Source organism: the organism of the source record quoted next, unplaced genomic scaffold, assembly GCF_019419815.1.
Source record: "Pyrus x bretschneideri cultivar Hongxiangsu unplaced genomic scaffold, Pyrus_bretschneideri_v1 Contig74, whole genome shotgun sequence".
NCBI lineage: Eukaryota > Viridiplantae > Streptophyta > Magnoliopsida > Rosales > Rosaceae > Pyrus > Pyrus x bretschneideri.
The window spans coordinates 634,237-650,739 of record NW_025999814.1 but is presented as its reverse complement, the minus strand read 5'-3'; the positions used below and the strand labels follow the sequence as shown (position 1 = coordinate 650,739).

Genomic DNA, 16,503 nt, shown 5'->3' with positions numbered 1-16,503 from the left:
ACTTTTAAGATAGTTTTTACAAAAAAAGTAAGATAATATATTGATGCTAGAAAGTAATAATTTAAATCAAAACAAACTTTAAGATTCACTGATTGTAAGTTTACAAATGTCATTAAATAATAAATATAAAGTGCTACAAAAGTAACTTTCACTAAATAATAAAAAGTTGTTCAATATTAAACAACCAAACAAGAAAAGAGGCTTCAAAATCTCTAAGTTTAAAGTTTCATTTGAATGTATAGCATTATTATATAATAAATTTTAGAAAAAAAAATGTTCATTTTTACAGAGTTGTTATTGACACTCGAAGTATCTTATTATGCACTCCAAATTCTTATATTTAGAGAGAAAAAAAAAAGTTAAACTTATGAGGAGTGCACGATAAGATTTTAAAGTGTTAATAAAAGTAATTTTTTTACTATATGGCATTATTAGATGGCAAAAAAATTTGGGGACCCTTTCAAAACTTTATCAACTCTATTCATGCAAATACTCTACAAATAAAGAGTCTTTACTTGACGGTTTTCTTCTTATAAATATGAGGTTCTACTATAAAATTTATTGATAATATGATAAGGAACACAACTTCTTATAAGCCCCTTTACATAGTTTGATCACTCACCAATGTGAAACTTTATCCTCACATTCTCACATTTTCACCAGAACAATGGATATAATGCACACACAAATCTCTGTTGAATTCTTATAATTTGTTTTTGAAACTTTCAAAAATAGGACAATGAAGGAAAATGAATAAGCTTTTACAGAGTTCGGGTTCTCTTCTTTCATGGATAAATTTTTGATTGTGACGAAAATACGAGTGGTACACCACGTGTTTTTATATAAGTGGTGGGAAATTTTATTTTTTAAGTTATTAACTTTTTAACATACATATTTCACAATTTATATAGTAAGATGTGATGTATCACCTCGTGTACCGGTTAAATTGAAAAATCTATGGCATGCATGGTGGCGATGGCTTTGGACCCACTAAAAACGGAAGAAAATGTTGAGATTCTCACTGAAAGACGTGTCAACGAACTGAACACACACAAAGGAAAGACACAGAGGACGGTGAGCTCCAGTAAATAATTGTAAGAGAAGAGTTAACTACTATTAACTACCAACTGCAATGATCCTCTGTATTGTGCAGTGTACTTGACAAGGTGACTAATGCTTCTCTTGATGAGCAGCAATCTTCAAGAGACACGTATAACCAATCCTTCCGACAGACAGGCACGCGTGCACTAACATGCAATGGTGCCACGGAAGGTAATATAAGTTTATCATCCGTTTTGTTAATTTTCAAGAGTGTATTTTTACGTTGTACTGAATGTAACGTGATATTGTAGATTAAATTATAATATTTATTTAAAACTTCTATAGTACATTAACGATGTGTTCAAGTTCAACATGAATTTAATAAGAATGCAAAAGTAATAATTTGATGAAGCAAAATTAAAGCGGTACAAACCATACAGACAATTTAAAAATCACTATTAACCATTCGTATCTAAGTCTCCACATCTAAAATTGTAAATTAATATATAAGCTTCAATCAAGAATCACATCACAAGTGATATTGCTTTTTGTATCAAGGTTTAAATCAAATGCACCCCATAGACAAACGGATGTATACACCAGTATGAAACAATATTTTCTCCCACTAGCGGCCTAAGCTTCCATGAGCCCATGCTTGAGCCAAGGCAAGCCATGTGCCCCGCCCTAAACCCTGAGAATGGCTTACCCATATGATGATGATGCTGTTTACCTTTCTCATGAGATCATGTTCTTAACTTGAGATAACGTTACTGTGACATTCCGGGTGTAGGTACGTTTCTCTCCGATATCAACTAGTGACCATGAGACTGCTCTTTCAAAGCATCCATCCCGCAACTGTCATGCCCAAATCAACATTCGAAATTGCTCAGGTTACCAATGATCTCTGCAAGAACACTCCCCAATCTCGAAGTGATGGAATATGTTGGAATCTCTCACAACAACTGCACGCCCCGTTACCACAGAAACATGTTTTGCGAACTCATGGCAATCATTGCACGCCCCGATGTTCTTAAAAACCACAATAGGGGCATCACCTGGTGCGCAAATAAGCCCAAATGCTATGGCAAGTCTCTCACTGTGGTGAAGAAGCTGTTCTTTCCTTTCTGGAAAACCGCTCACTACGTCCTCCTCGGTAAGAAACGACTCTTCAGCATCCCTGAAAGAAATGCTCAGCTCCTTCAGTTTCGAGTATATCTGTTCTATCTGAGAATGGTGCTAATCGCCCACTATAAACCGATGCTTTTTTGCCGTTGACGGTAAATGTAATCCAGCTGCATCCGATTTCTTTCCTCAAGTTCCTTTCAGCCATCATTCTTCTATAAAATGCAGCTTCTTCCCACTTGTCGGATGATGCATACAAATTAAACATAATTATGTAACTAGCAGTGTCCTCCGGGTCCAACTGGAGGAGGTTCTCGGCTGCTAACTTTCTGAGCTCAAGATTTCAATGCATCCAGCATCCACCCAATAAACTTTTCCAGCTCATTGCATCGGGTTAAAACGGCATACTCTATATTAAATCAAGTGCCTCCTGTAGTTGTCCAGCACGAGAGTATACGTCAATCATACAATCGTAATGATCAATGGTTCGTCCTCCATTACTCATTGATTCCAGATACTGCTTTCCCTCTGTGACCAAACCCGAATGGCTGCAAGCAGCTAAAACTGCTATAAATGTTACTGAATTTGGCTTTACACCTGAATCCTGCATTCTTTTGAAAAGCGTAAGAGCTTCGGAGGCATTGCCGTGATAAGCATAACCACATATTGTGGCAGTCCAGGCCACAGAATCAGGTTTATCTATCGATTCAAATGCTCGATAGGCACAGTCCAATCTGCCACATTTTGAGTACATCATAATCAATGCACTCGCACCATGCAAGAATGCAATGAGCCCTATTTTTATTGCATCAGCATGAACTTGAGTCCCCAAATTTATATCCGCGATTGCAGAGCAGGCTTGAAGAATGCTTGTATGTACGAATGAATTTAAGGTAACACCTTTAGTAATTAAAGATTGAAAAATCTCTACACACTTATCAAATTTCCCACTCTGGCAATAGCCAGAGATTATAGCACTCCATGAAACATCATTTGGTTCATGAATCCTTTTGAATGCTCGACAAGCAGACTCAAATTTTGCACATTTGACATAGAAGTCCACTAGAGGAGTTCCTACAGAACCTCGGAATCCAGCCCAAGTTTAACACCGTAACTATGAACTTGCCTTCCCATATTCAAGTCCTCCAAACCAGCACATGCCTTGAGAACTATCGAAAAAACAAATCATCCACCTCTACACTTTTCTTAACCATCTCAGCAAACAATTCCAAAATCTCCTCTAATTTCTCGTCTTCAGTATAGCCCACCATCAACCCAGTCCAAACCACATCAACCCAGTCCAAACCACAGCATTCCTTTCTTCCATCCTATCGAAAACAATCCTAGCACCCTCTAACCACCCACACTTCACATACATGTTTGCAATCGCCGTTTCAACCGAAACATTACTACTCATTTCACTTCTTATCACATAAGAATGTATCTGTCTCCCAAGCTCCAAAAGTGATTCCTCAGTCAAGGAACTTAAGATGCTTGTAAAACTCGATGCGTTCGGTCTAATCCCAGATTCTATCGTTTTCGAAAACATCGAAATAGCTCTGTTCAAAGCACCCTTCTGCGCATACGCCGATATAACTATAACCCAAGAACCCAAATTCCTTTGAAGCATCTCATCAAACACCTTCTGTGCAACCGATAAACTCCGCAATCACAATACATCTGCAGAGCATCGTTCTCAAGAAACTCAAGTGGGTTCTTCACTGTCCTCCTCAACCATCCATGCACAGATTTTCCATCCGACAACGAACCCATCAATCCACACATTTCAAACAAAACATTTATACGAGTGGACTGACGGATACACCCGCGTCGTTCATCTGCTCGAGAAAGTGGCGCGCTTCTCTGAGCTTCCCTTGCTTGGATAGAGAGACCAGGTGCACATTTTCGACCTGACCCAGTTCGATTTGGCAGGTATCGATCGACGTAGCGGTGGATTTCAGGGAAACCCACGACGGAATTTGAGCAAAGTTGGCAGCTTTTGTGGACGGAGACTGATCGGGATGGTGTAAAGCGCGGCAGAGAACATTGGACTGTGAAGGAAGACGACATTCAAATTTAAGCTTTTGTTTCGCAGGAAAATTACGAAGGAAAAACAGTTGAAAAAGCCACGAAAACTCTAATTTCTATAAAATGTTAGCGAAAACGACACCGTATCGGCGAATAAAATAGGTGCCACAGGCCCACAGGTGCTTTTTACTTGTCACAGAAAATCTCCGTTAATTCTGGCTTTGAAAAAAAAAAAGGGTGTATGCACCGCCAATAAAATATTCAGTCGCGCCTTTTGTTTGGTTGCCGAGAAAATCCAGCAAAATCGAAACCCTAAAATTTGATAATTCGTCGAAGCAACTTGGGTAAGCGAAGCAAATGGAGGCTTCGTTGCATTTCCGCGGGGTTAGAATCCCCGGCTACTCGCGAACTCCGAGACTCTGGCACCTGTCGCGGGTCTCCTTCGGGGCGTCGCCGTCGCGATCAATCTACGCGGCAGTGGAAAATGCATGCAGAAGCGGTAGGCTGAGAGCTAAGAGCGAGAAGAGAAGAATCGAAGCTGTGCTTGGAGACGAAGAGGATGAAGAGAATGCGACAGAGAGCCGTGGGTCCGATGCGCCGCCGTTTACGTGCGTGATGAAGTTCGGGGGATCGTCTCTGGCGTCGGCGGAGAGGATAAGAGAGATTGCTCAGCTCGTTGTTAGCTTTCCCGATGAAAAGCCTATCGTCGTGCTCTCTGCCATGGGGAAGACCACTAATAACCTCTTACTTGTAATGCACTTTTCATAAATATCTAATTAGTTTCTTTAATGCTCTGATTTAATTGGTAAAGAATGATGAGGTTGAATGCTATGATTTGTGTACCATGTATGCATTTAGGCTGGTGAGAAGGCCGTTAGCTGCGGAGTTTCGAATGCTTCCGAAATCGAAGAATTGAGCTCTGTAAATCAACTCCATCTCAGGTAGCTCATAGTTTTCTTTTTGTTCTTATTATCTTTTTAATTGCGACTTTGGAACTGTTGTTAAAAACTGTGTGGTTGCATTTGCTCAGGACTGTCTATGAACTTGGAATCGATGCCTCCGTTATTTCGGGTAAGGAATTTAATTATTGAAGGGATGAAAAAAATATGCAAACTTTTCTGTTTCGGTGTGGTCAAGTTTTGAAATTTTGATAATGAGGTGAAGGATCAGAGGTTAATTGGAATTTCGGGTATTTGCTATTCTTTGTTTTGCATATTTTGCAGTACACTTGGAAGAACTAGAGCAACTGCTGAAGGGAATAGCTATGATGAAAGAGTTGACTCTCCGAACAAGAGACTATCTAGTTTCATTTGGAGAGTGCATGTCTACAAGAATCTTTGCAGCTTATCTAAATAGCATCGGTGTCAAGGCACGCCAAGTATGTATACCCCGTCTTTAGAAAATATGTTTCTCACTTTGTTTCTTTTTTTTCTTTTCCAAACCCAGGATTGCATTTTGATTATGTACGTTATCTTTTATTAGAAGCCACTAAAGCTTTCTTTTTTATGATGGTTGCTGCTTAATGTATTGCAGTATGATGCATTTGACATTGGTTTCATAACAACAGATGACTTCACCAATGCTGACATCTTAGAGGCAACTTACCCATCTGTTGCTAATCGTTTATATGACGATTGGACTAGGGATCCTGCAATTCCTGTTGTTACTGGCTTTCTCGGAAAGGTCTTTCTCCTGGCTAGCTGCCCAATGCAATTCGTGCTCATGTGCATGCTTTAAAGTCTCAGTTTCTCAGGAAATTAACGTTATTTGCTGGGCTTTCAACATCACATATGTTTTACTCATTGTAGGGCTGGAAAACTTGTGCAGTCACTACCCTCGGCAGGGGTGGTAGTGATTTGACAGCCACAACAATAGGCAAAGCCCTAGGCCTGCGAGAAGTTCAGGTGAGATTTGGCTCTGAATGCATGTATCACCAGAAGTCATCTGCAGATATGCACCTATCATGCATGCATTCACCACAATTATGCTGATTGTTGTCTGTTACTTTATGGATCTAGCTAATATTACGGCCATTTTTGGAGACTTTGTTCATTTCTTTTTTTAATTAGAACTAATGCTAATATTTTTACCTTTCAATTATTGGACAAGCATATACAGAAGCTAATTTGACATTTTTAGCAGGTGTGGAAGGATGTTGATGGTGTTTTGACCTGCGATCCTAGTATATGTCCTGTAGCAGAACCTGTTCCTTATTTGACTTTCGATGAGGCAGCTGAGCTTGCATATTTTGGTGCTCAGGTTAGATTTTGTTTGTTCTTTCAGTTTAGATGTTATTTTCTATTTCTAATTAAATGGACCCAATCAGTTAGTTGAAATTTAGTCTTGATATTATATCTGCAGTCTCTGTTAATGAGAGAAACAATGGCAATGGACTTTGGGATCCAATCCATGAAGTTCTCTAGACTAAGTTTGCAGACTACAGCTTATTTTTGCATGAGCATCTGTCATTGAGATGATTAGGATGGCATCCGTCATGGTCGGTTCATTCGTTTCATGTATATATTGTAACTAGAGAGACAAAGCATTCATCGTCTGATTTGTATGGTGAAACGTAGATAAGAGTCCATATGAGAGCTTGCCATTTAGAATGAGTAGTAGAAAAAGAAATATAATCACAACGGCAACTGTGCAGGTTCTACATCCTCAATCCATGAGACCAGCTAGAGATGGTGAAATACCTGTTAGGGTCAAGAACTCCTATAATCCCAAAGCTCCTGGTACCCTCATCACTAAAACAAGAGATATGAGCAAGGTGTGGGCAGCTTAATCCTTTCTTTTACTTGAGAAGTGAAGCATGTGTAAGGATTCGAACATTCTTGCTTTTTTATTTATTTCCCCAACTTATCCGTTCAAATGAACTTTAGGCTGTTCTAACTAGCATAGTTCTGAAGCAAAATGTCACCCTGTTGGATATTGTCAGTACACGCATGCTTGGGCAAGTTGGTTTCCTTGCAAAGGTGAGTGAATCTTTGTTTCCTTGGTTTTGTTTTCCACTTCGTGCCCTTATTGGTTTTTGGTTTTGAAATTTCCGATCGTAACTGGCATGATTTCCCTCCTCCATTGGGATTCATCATCCAAATAGGTGTTCTCAACCTTCGAAGATTTGGGCATATCCGTGGATGTTGTTGCAACAAGTGAAGTTAGTTTATCTTTGACATTGGATCCATCAAAATTTTGGAGTAGGGAACTAATTCAGCAGGTAAGCATATAAATCTTATATCATTTGTCAAGGAATTACTTGTCATGCGTGCTTAGTTGTAATGTTTTCAAAGCTGTGCATGATTTCTAAGGTACCTCTGGAGAAGATGCATCCGGTTGTAAGTATCCACGATGGGAAATACATAAAGATGTGCATGCAAAATACATAGAAAATAGATGTGCATTGTCGGCTTCAAGTTTCATGTTTGTTAAGAATCAATTTTTGATACATCTTGAGTTGAAAGACTTGTCTGGAACTCAAAACTTTTTGGATAGGGGATGACAATTTGAATGATGGGGATCCAGCTTAATGGCATGGGACTAAAACTTAGAAATAGTCCCCATACTTAATGCAAGTACCCTTGTATGTTTTTCAGATGTACAAAATTGAAAAGCCTTTTTTTTTTTTTTCTTGTTTCATGTTCCAACACCCAAATGCTCTTTCTAGTTTTCTAAATGCCATGAAATGGTGCCATACGTAACAGGAACTTGACCACATGGAAGAAGAACTCGAAAAAATTGCATTTGTGAATCTTCTGCAGCACAGATCAATCATCTCGCTCATAGGGAATGTTCAGTATTCTTCACTGATACTAGAAAAGGTGTCGTATTTCTCTCTGCAATGTTCTAGTATCTATTGATGTTTTCTTTCAGTAGTGTATTATTTTTCTCTTCTTTCTTAACTCATGGACTTCCCTTCGCACAGGTATTCCATGTTCTTCGAACCAATCAAGTCAATGTTCAAATGATCTCGCAAGGGGCATCCAAGGTCTCTTGTCCCGATTAAATAAGATTTCACTCGTTCATTCTTTTTTTTTTTTTTTTTTTGCTTCTAATATTTGATTTGCTATAATTCAGGTAAACATCTCCTTGATCGTAAATGATAGTGAGGCTGAAAAATGCGTGAAGGCCCTTCACCATGCCTTTTTTGAGAGCGGCGACCTGTCTGAGCTAGTACCAGAATTTGGATTTGGAAATGGGTCGGCCTCGCCATTACCCGTAGAAACATGGTGATTATGAGGCAGTCTAATCTTCTGAACACAATTTTCTTCTTAGCTGACTTAAGCTCATATTCTTGAATACTGCAGTTGCTTGCAAACTTACGAGTCATCTCCAACCGAATTCCTTGAAATATTATGTTTCTTTTGCTATTTTTACGTTTGCCAAATATGATATGATCGATCAACTGGAATTTATTCATCCGGGAAAGACGAGACACTTGTATGCATGATCTCCTTGTTACATTCATCTTGACACTTATTGCATTAATTCTAAAAGATGTATGCCAGTAAACTGTCATGGATATGCAAACAAGAGATAATTCAACATAAGGCATTAGGCTGTTAGTTTTCGTCTCAGTCTCAATCAAGGCAAGAGACTCCCCGTCTTACAACCTACTGTTTTGAACCTGATTTTCCGAAAGCTTGTCTCGCGAAATAATTCGGTGCTTAAATTGAAGGTCACGATGATATATTTTTCAGGCGTTCCTGTCACGCGGTAGAACCCAATGCAGAGCACATTCGCAAGTACATTAGTGGAAGCGACCTAAGAGCGCCAATAAGCAGGAGCAAGGCATGTAAGCACGTTACAAGTTCCGAAGATGAGCAAAACCCGAAGGGGACCATCCAAAATTGGTGGTTTTAGAAGCTCGATACAGTACTCAGCATAATACGATGGGTGATACGTATCTTCACTTCGGTCACTCTGCAGAACCAGAAAGAGCTGACGACCGTCGTTTCTGCTGTAGTGGTCGAATTCGATTAACAAGGAAGGAGCGGCTCAGATGAGTATCAATGAAGGGGCAAGTTTTGATCCGAGAGTTCCACAACTTGCACACTCTTCTACATTTGATTAAAGATTTGACAGGCAACCGTAGCAAGATTTCTGCTATGATTTCTTCAGCAAGGTAGTCGATTGACATTGCCTTTTTAGTTTCTACTGGATCAATTATCCAAGTCTTTTCTGTTGGAAGGTGAAGGGAGAAACTATGACAATTTATAGGTAGGGTAGTAAGGATGGGTGACTCTATTTTTCGTGAGTAACAAGGAAGAATAAAACGCTGGCACCACCTAAATTATGGTATATTCAAAATGGACGGATCATGGAGGCCGAGGCCGAATAAGCTGCCAAACTACGTCTTGGGGGTATAAGGCTGAAGTTGATCAACTAATTATTGGTTGATCTTTTCAACGTTGGAAGAAGTACCGAGTTCGAATTCGACACCCATAGACCTTCACATTTCAACAAAGGACTGAAGGAGCAACGCTATATAGATATATATATAGTATGTCAAAGTGAAGTCACCAGCTTTAACTGTATTCAAAATAATTCACAAGAGAAAGAAGATTTGTTGATCGTGGTCAAAAGTGCATCCTTGTAAGCAATAGTGAAGATTCAAACACTTACAAGCTCTATTAAAGAGTACTTGGAGATGAAGTGTGTAAAGAGAAGGAGATATATTGTTTAAAGATGGCATTGTATATAGCCTACGACCATGAGCTTGGAATTCTTGCGTTACAAGTTACAACTATCTTCAATAAAATGGATTCATAAAATGATCCTATGAACACTCTGTCTACATGAAAATAGTGATTAAGGAGAATTTTAAATCCTTGGTCTTTACGTGCAGTGGGGAGCCTAAGAATTCCTAATAGTAGGGGACAACGCTTCGCGTCTCAAGGATTACTTCGATGCGCTACTTGCAGATCAATCTGATGGTTCAAGACCAAGCGAAGCCTATTAGGTGAGCCTGTTCAAGTTCGAGATGCAAATGATTGGGGGTGAAAGAAGATGGTATGATCAACCAACGAGAATTTATTCTTTTCCTCTTAGGTGAGCCTATTCAAGTGAAGCCTATTACCTTGAAAAGTTATGTTTCTTTAAATTATGCTCCTTTTTATTTTAACTTTTTTTCCAACCATGATATGATCGACCAACTGGAATTTATTCTTACAGTAAAGGTGCAATACCTTTGGGCATGATCTGTTTGTTTCATTCAGCTTAACACATTTTGCACTAAATCTAAACAGATATGTAGTAAATTGGCGTAGATATGCAAACAACAGATGATTCAACATCACACAAAATTTTTTAGTAAACCAACAAAATGCATTTAGGGAACATATAATGGAGATGTAAAGAATCGGATAGCTTAGGAATGGGAAAAGTTGGGGAATTGGTATAAAATTCAATTCGAGCATGCCAAATGTAAGTTGGGAAGAAAAGCATAAAACTTAGAAAATAAAAGGAGAAAGGAAAATTTGTAACATATTGTTCCTTGCCCTGCTGATACTTTATCCATGGAGCTGGCCAATCGATTAGTAGGAAACAGCATTGGGCTGGCTAAGTAAGATGAGACTCTCTACGAAAGGATTCATTGATGAGTAGCCATCTAGAGCAGTTGCAGCATTTTTATTTCCGGTCTTGAAATCCACCACTATTGCCCGCCTATCGCCACCCACCAATATTTTCATCACCAGTTCATCAGAGCCATTGAAACCAAGAGGGGTAGTAGGACGATATCCTTTGAAGAGTACATTATTGTTATCTAGTTTAGTCCACGATTTCACTTCAACATATGCTTTCATGACCCATAAATGAAGCGCATAGACAAAATGTTCTCCTCCGTTGTCAATCTGAACCAAGGCAAGAGACTCTCCATATCTTAAAATGTAACAAGGGCAACCTGTTTTTCTAAAACCTTCAGGCATCGCGATCTCGTGGAAGAGTTCAGTGCCGAAATCAAACGACACAATGACATGTTCATTGGAATTTCTGTCACGGGGTAGAACCCAATGCATAGCACCGTTAAAAAATGCATCTTTCGATTTCCTCAAGAACCCTGAGCACAAATAAGCAGGAAAAACAGCAGTTGCAGCAGTGCTAAGACTTGTCCAACATCCCTTGGCCAAGGAGTAAACCTCAACCCCCAACAAAGAATTCCTCACAGTAACAATTCTCAAGACCTTGTAGTCATTGGTCAGTGAATCATAGCCAAAGAAATAGGTTTGTGTATCCTTAAAGTTGTTCTTCTTAATACTAGGGCTAGGCAAAATCACATACTTTCTGACTGAAGGGTTCCAAATGATCGTGGGGGCATCTTCGTCCTGCAACAGTCCGTCATGAGCAAGGCATATAATCCCGTTACAAGTTCCGACCATTGACAGGTGACTAAAACAACGTTTTATTACGTCTGGAATTGCTGGTTTGATAAGCTCGGTGTAACCAGATGGAGAACTAAGGATATTACCATAATACGAGTAGTAACTATTACCATACCATCCATTCTTCTTTCGTAGAAGAAGATGGTGTCGACCATCGCTGTTGTTTTCGTGTTCGGATTGTATCAATAAGGACCGCCTGAGATAGGTGTCAATGAAGGTGCAACTTTTGATCACAGAGTTCCACGTCTTGCACACTCTTCTAACTTTGATTACAGACTTGAAGGGCAACCTCACCAAGATATCTGCTACGATTTCTTCGGGAAAGCAATTGATTGACATTGCTTTTTTACTTTGATTTCACAAATCCATGTTTCGACTGTTTCAAAGAGATGGCGGCGGTGCAAGAGAGTTGGTGGTTCTTATTCTCGTTGAAAGGGTGCAGGGAGAAATTTTGGCGATTTACAGGTAGGGTTTTCGTGAATGTATAACAAGGATTTGGGTTTTAGGATTTTCATGAATGCCTATGTCACATTAATTAATGAATTTATCTTATTGGATGTTAATTATATACAATAAATATTATCAGATATGATACACCAATGTAAATATATCGTTGTATTAAATAAATAAAAAGTCAAACGATAGTGATTTTTATTAGAAAAAATAAAAATGCATACAACTTGGTGTCTTGCATAATATTTTATAAATGTTTTTGACATAATTTGTGTACGGATTGGTTTATTTTTAAATTGTGTTGTTCAGTATTTTTTTTTTTTTTTTTTACAAACAATATTATTTACAATGAGGAATTAAGATGAGTTAAGTTTTACAATGAGTTAATAATAATACGATTTTAATTTGTATTTAATAAGAATCGAACTTTGAGAAGGACTTGTGGCAAAAAAAAACAAAAAAAACTACGGTGGGCTGGTTATATGCTAGGCCCGTAAAATCAAAGAAAAGTTTTTGTTAGGCCCCGGCATTGTGATTCGAACCGATATAATAAATTTCCGTCAGACGGCTGACGACGCACCTCCACCCTCTAGCCTTCAGCTCTCAGCAGCTCTCGACGATGGTGCGGAGATTTTTCTCCGTGTGTGGCAAATGGACCTCCAACAAAACGACCAATGCCACCCTATTCTACTGCTCTCTGGCCCTCCTTCCTGTTACTTTTCATAATTCAAACTCTCTCTCTCTCTCTCTCTCTCTCTGTGATTGCTTAGTGGGCTCTCTTTTTTTGGCGGCGGAAAGACCTCCTTACTATTCCAGTTTGCATTCAACTCCGCCATGGATGCTGCCCACCAATGCACAAATGGTCAAGTAATTTTCATCTGCAACCGCCGCAGGTTAGAGGCCAAACCCCCTTATCTTTCCCAGGTACCTTTCCTCTTCTCATTTTTTATAAGGAGTTGGCTCATTCCCCGCCAATTGGTTGTGGGGTGGACCTCAACTTCATAGGTTATTGTGTTAGAACTGTTCAGGGCGTTGTTTCATCGTCTGAAGCATTTCAATGAATACAAATGAAGTAAGTCAATAGACCATTAATAGAATGAACAATGGTGATGCAAAAAATGGGGTTCTTGAGGTTGTGATCTGCGTAGGTATGTGGACGACGTGGAAGGAATTAAAAAGTACTTTGCTGCATTTCATCTGCACGACACATTTCCGGTCGCGGTTGTCATCGATGATTTTGGAGATTTCTTTGAAATGAGGTGCTTCCTTTCTTCTTCTTTCATGGACTTTCAACAATTTACAAAGATTAATTCTTTTCTGCTTGCAATTTGAAGGAGCCGCCAAGAAAGATACGGAAACCCACGAGGAAGAGACTTGGCAATGGTTCGGACACTGGCTTTGTGTCACAATGCCATGATCCATGCCAAGTGAGTGACTATTGTAATTACAATTAGTGACTTATCTTTCTCTTATGGTTTGATTTTTTATGGTAGCGAAATAAGGCCTTGCAAATAGGGATGTGCAACGGTTATGGTAGGCGGGTAACCGCGGTTATTTACCCATAACAGTTTAAGCTTTTATCCGTATAACCGTTTACTCGTTAGGTATTTACATAAACGGGTATACCCATACCCATAACCATTTATAAACGGTTAATCATACACATAACCGCATACCCATTTACCCATAACTGCATACCCATTTACCTATAACCGTGTACCCGTTTACTTTTTTATTTTTTAACCCATCTACCTATTTTTTTAACAACTTGAAAATCAAAAAGAAATTTGTCATAATTTTCTTTTTTCTAACTATTAAATACCATTATAAGTACATTTAACATGTATTTTTATATTAACGGCAATATTATTTATGAATATATGCAATGTCTCCCAATTATTTAATGGTTAATCTATTACAAGAATCATGCATGGTTGTAGGTTAATTAATATTCTTGTATACATTCATATATATATATATATATATATAAGTACACATTAGTCTTCATATATATATATATGTAAGTACACATTAGTCTGCTAATAAGCTAATTTGATAAATATTTGGATTTTTATTTAAAAACATATGTTCATCCATCCAAGCCATTTAATCAATTTCTAATTTTGGGGTCGAATATTTATTGAAAACTCGAGGCCAATTAAATATATATATATATATATGTAGGTACGCATCATCTGATAATAACATGTTTCTAAATGCTCAAGGTAATCATTATCTTGAATTGGTCAAAACTCCAAATGACTCCAAAACAAAACTGTTAAACACTTTAATGCTTTAGCACATTCAATCACATATATTAAACATTAGCCCGTTCTATCAACTATATTTTTCTCTCAAATGAGGCATATATATATATATATATATATATATATATATATATATATTATATGGCCCTTTGTAACCAAATATATCTCGAGATACTAAACCTAGTTAGAAACTATTTTTTCTTTTTTTTACTTTTACATATATTAAAATAAATGGTTAAATAGGTACCCATTTATAACTGCGGGTAATACCCATAACTGCCCATTCAAATTTCACGGGTAAATAGTTATACCTATAACCGTTTATTTATCTAAACGGTTACCTATAAACGTAACCGTCAAATTTAAATGGGCGAACAACCGCGGTTACCCATAACCAATGGGTATTTGCCCATCCTTAGTGAGGATCCTCTTGACCAAACTCATCGGGCCGTTGAAATTTTATCCAACAGTTACAATTATTATAACTTTTAGAGGGGCCCCCAGTTTATAGCCGTTAGATAAAATTTCAACAGTCTGATGGGCTTGGTTAGGAGAATCCTCACCCTTTGCTTAGGAGAGGATCCTAATCTGCATGTTTTGATATGGGTCTAATGTATTGCACAGTCATAGGTAAGGTCTAATAAGTAGAGCAATTAAAGTGTCCATAATTTGAAAACAAAATTGCACCGACTGTCGTTGAATGTTTTATTATGACTCTTCCAGAATTAACATGGAACTTTAAGTTACACATCAAATCTCATCATTTCATAAAAAAACTCTTATCTTTTTTAGTGTAAAATATATCATTGTATTAAAATATAAAAAAAAAGTTACTCATCAAATCTCATCGTTTCATCAAAAACTCTATTTGACTCATGTTTTGAATTTTCCTCGCGATTCCTGCATATTAGTATCCAAATTTGAATTTGAATTCGAATGAAGCTATGAGAACTACAAATAATTTTACATGTTTTCGTTGAGTCATTTACAACACTAAGCTTCATTTTTGCTGGTATTTGTTACATGATTCGCGAGCATTATACATTGATTGTCTTATGTAAGTAATTGTTCAAGATGGTTTTACATTTATTGTGTTAGCTTCAGGGGATTTTAACATTACCAAGATGGAGGACTACATCTTACTATTAGAATCATGTAAAATTAATTATTCCACCATGATAGGTAGTTACAATACGATAGGTAGTTTAGGTTGTACAAGTACTTGTATTGCAGGTAGTTCAGACTATAAAAGTATTTATATAATAGGTATTTTAGATTATAAAAGATCAGTTGAAATCTAAGTTTATACCGACTAATATTATAATATGATAGGTAGTTTAGCTTGTATAATTATTTATATGACATGTAGTTTAGACTGTAAAAGTACTTATATGATAGGTAGTTTAGATTATAAAAGATCAGCTGAAATCTGGGTTTATGCCGACTAATAGGGTACCTAAGTTGAAAAAAAAATAGAAAAATAATATAACTAATAGCGAGGCCTCCCAAGAGATTTATAGGTGTCCGAAATTTTGGAAATGTCGTAAATTAATTTTAGGAAATATGTGGTGCGAATAGAATGACTCTAACTTTGGAGCACATAGTTTTTTGTGAAGACAAAAAAATTGGAAATTTTTAGCTTTAAGAAATATTTTGCGCTGGAGTTAAGGAAAATATTGCAAAACATTTGAATGTGATCCTACTGATTATTAGGTCCTGAAACTATTTTTATTGATTCTTAAAGTGAGAAAATAGAAAAATATCTTTAAATTTAAGTTTTAAATCATTGATTACAAGTGTTTAAAAATGAATTATAATATATTTTGCATGGAAAAAATATATTTTGAAAAATATGAATATGATAGTTTGTTGTTATGGTAAGAGGAATAAAAGAAACATTAACAAAAATAAAAAACTGAAAAAAAAAATTGAAAAGGGAGGGATCGGTATGATTATAGCGACTTTTTCTTGTATCAGTCGCTATGATTTTAGCGGTTATCCTCAAGGAGAATAGCTAGCAAAGTACCGATCGTATCATTTTTTTTTTTTGCCTTTTTCCATTGAATAGCTATAGTAGAGTAAAATTAATAGTAATCACAATGCAAAGTATCAACCTAACAACAAAAAGTGTTGACACATGGAGTCCTATTCATGGACCTAAATAAATAAATAACTAAAAATTGGACTAATCTAATTGTTAGGCCATAAAA

General features: G+C 37.3%; 2 protein-coding genes and 2 pseudogenes across 2 annotated transcripts; 2 read left to right on the top strand and 2 right to left on the bottom strand.

Annotated features, from left to right (window-relative positions):
- Positions 1-1,508: 1,508 nt before the first annotated feature.
- On the bottom strand, positions 1,509-4,335 carry LOC108867483 (annotated as a pseudogene).
- A 75-nt stretch (positions 4,336-4,410) lies between these two features.
- Positions 4,411-8,638, top strand: LOC103950412 (aspartokinase 1, chloroplastic). The gene is made up of 13 exons (XM_009361614.3): positions 4,411-4,941; positions 5,050-5,132; positions 5,222-5,262; positions 5,415-5,569; positions 5,725-5,874; positions 6,000-6,095; positions 6,334-6,450; positions 6,845-6,964; positions 7,077-7,169; positions 7,295-7,411; positions 7,896-8,012; positions 8,117-8,179; positions 8,269-8,638. The coding sequence occupies exons 1-13, from the start codon at positions 4,549-4,551 to the stop codon at positions 8,422-8,424; spliced, it is 1,701 nt and encodes a 566-aa protein (XP_009359889.2). The 5' UTR covers positions 4,411-4,548; the 3' UTR covers positions 8,425-8,638.
- A 2,089-nt stretch (positions 8,639-10,727) lies between these two features.
- On the bottom strand, positions 10,728-12,813 carry LOC103950440 (F-box/kelch-repeat protein At3g06240). The gene has a single exon (XM_018648206.2). It carries the CDS (start codon positions 11,910-11,912, stop codon positions 10,728-10,730), a length of 1,185 nt encoding a protein of 394 aa, XP_018503722.2. The 5' UTR covers positions 11,913-12,813.
- Positions 12,814-12,842: 29 nt separating this feature from the next.
- On the top strand, positions 12,843-13,457 carry LOC103950411 (annotated as a pseudogene).
- Positions 13,458-16,503: the final 3,046 nt, after the last annotated feature.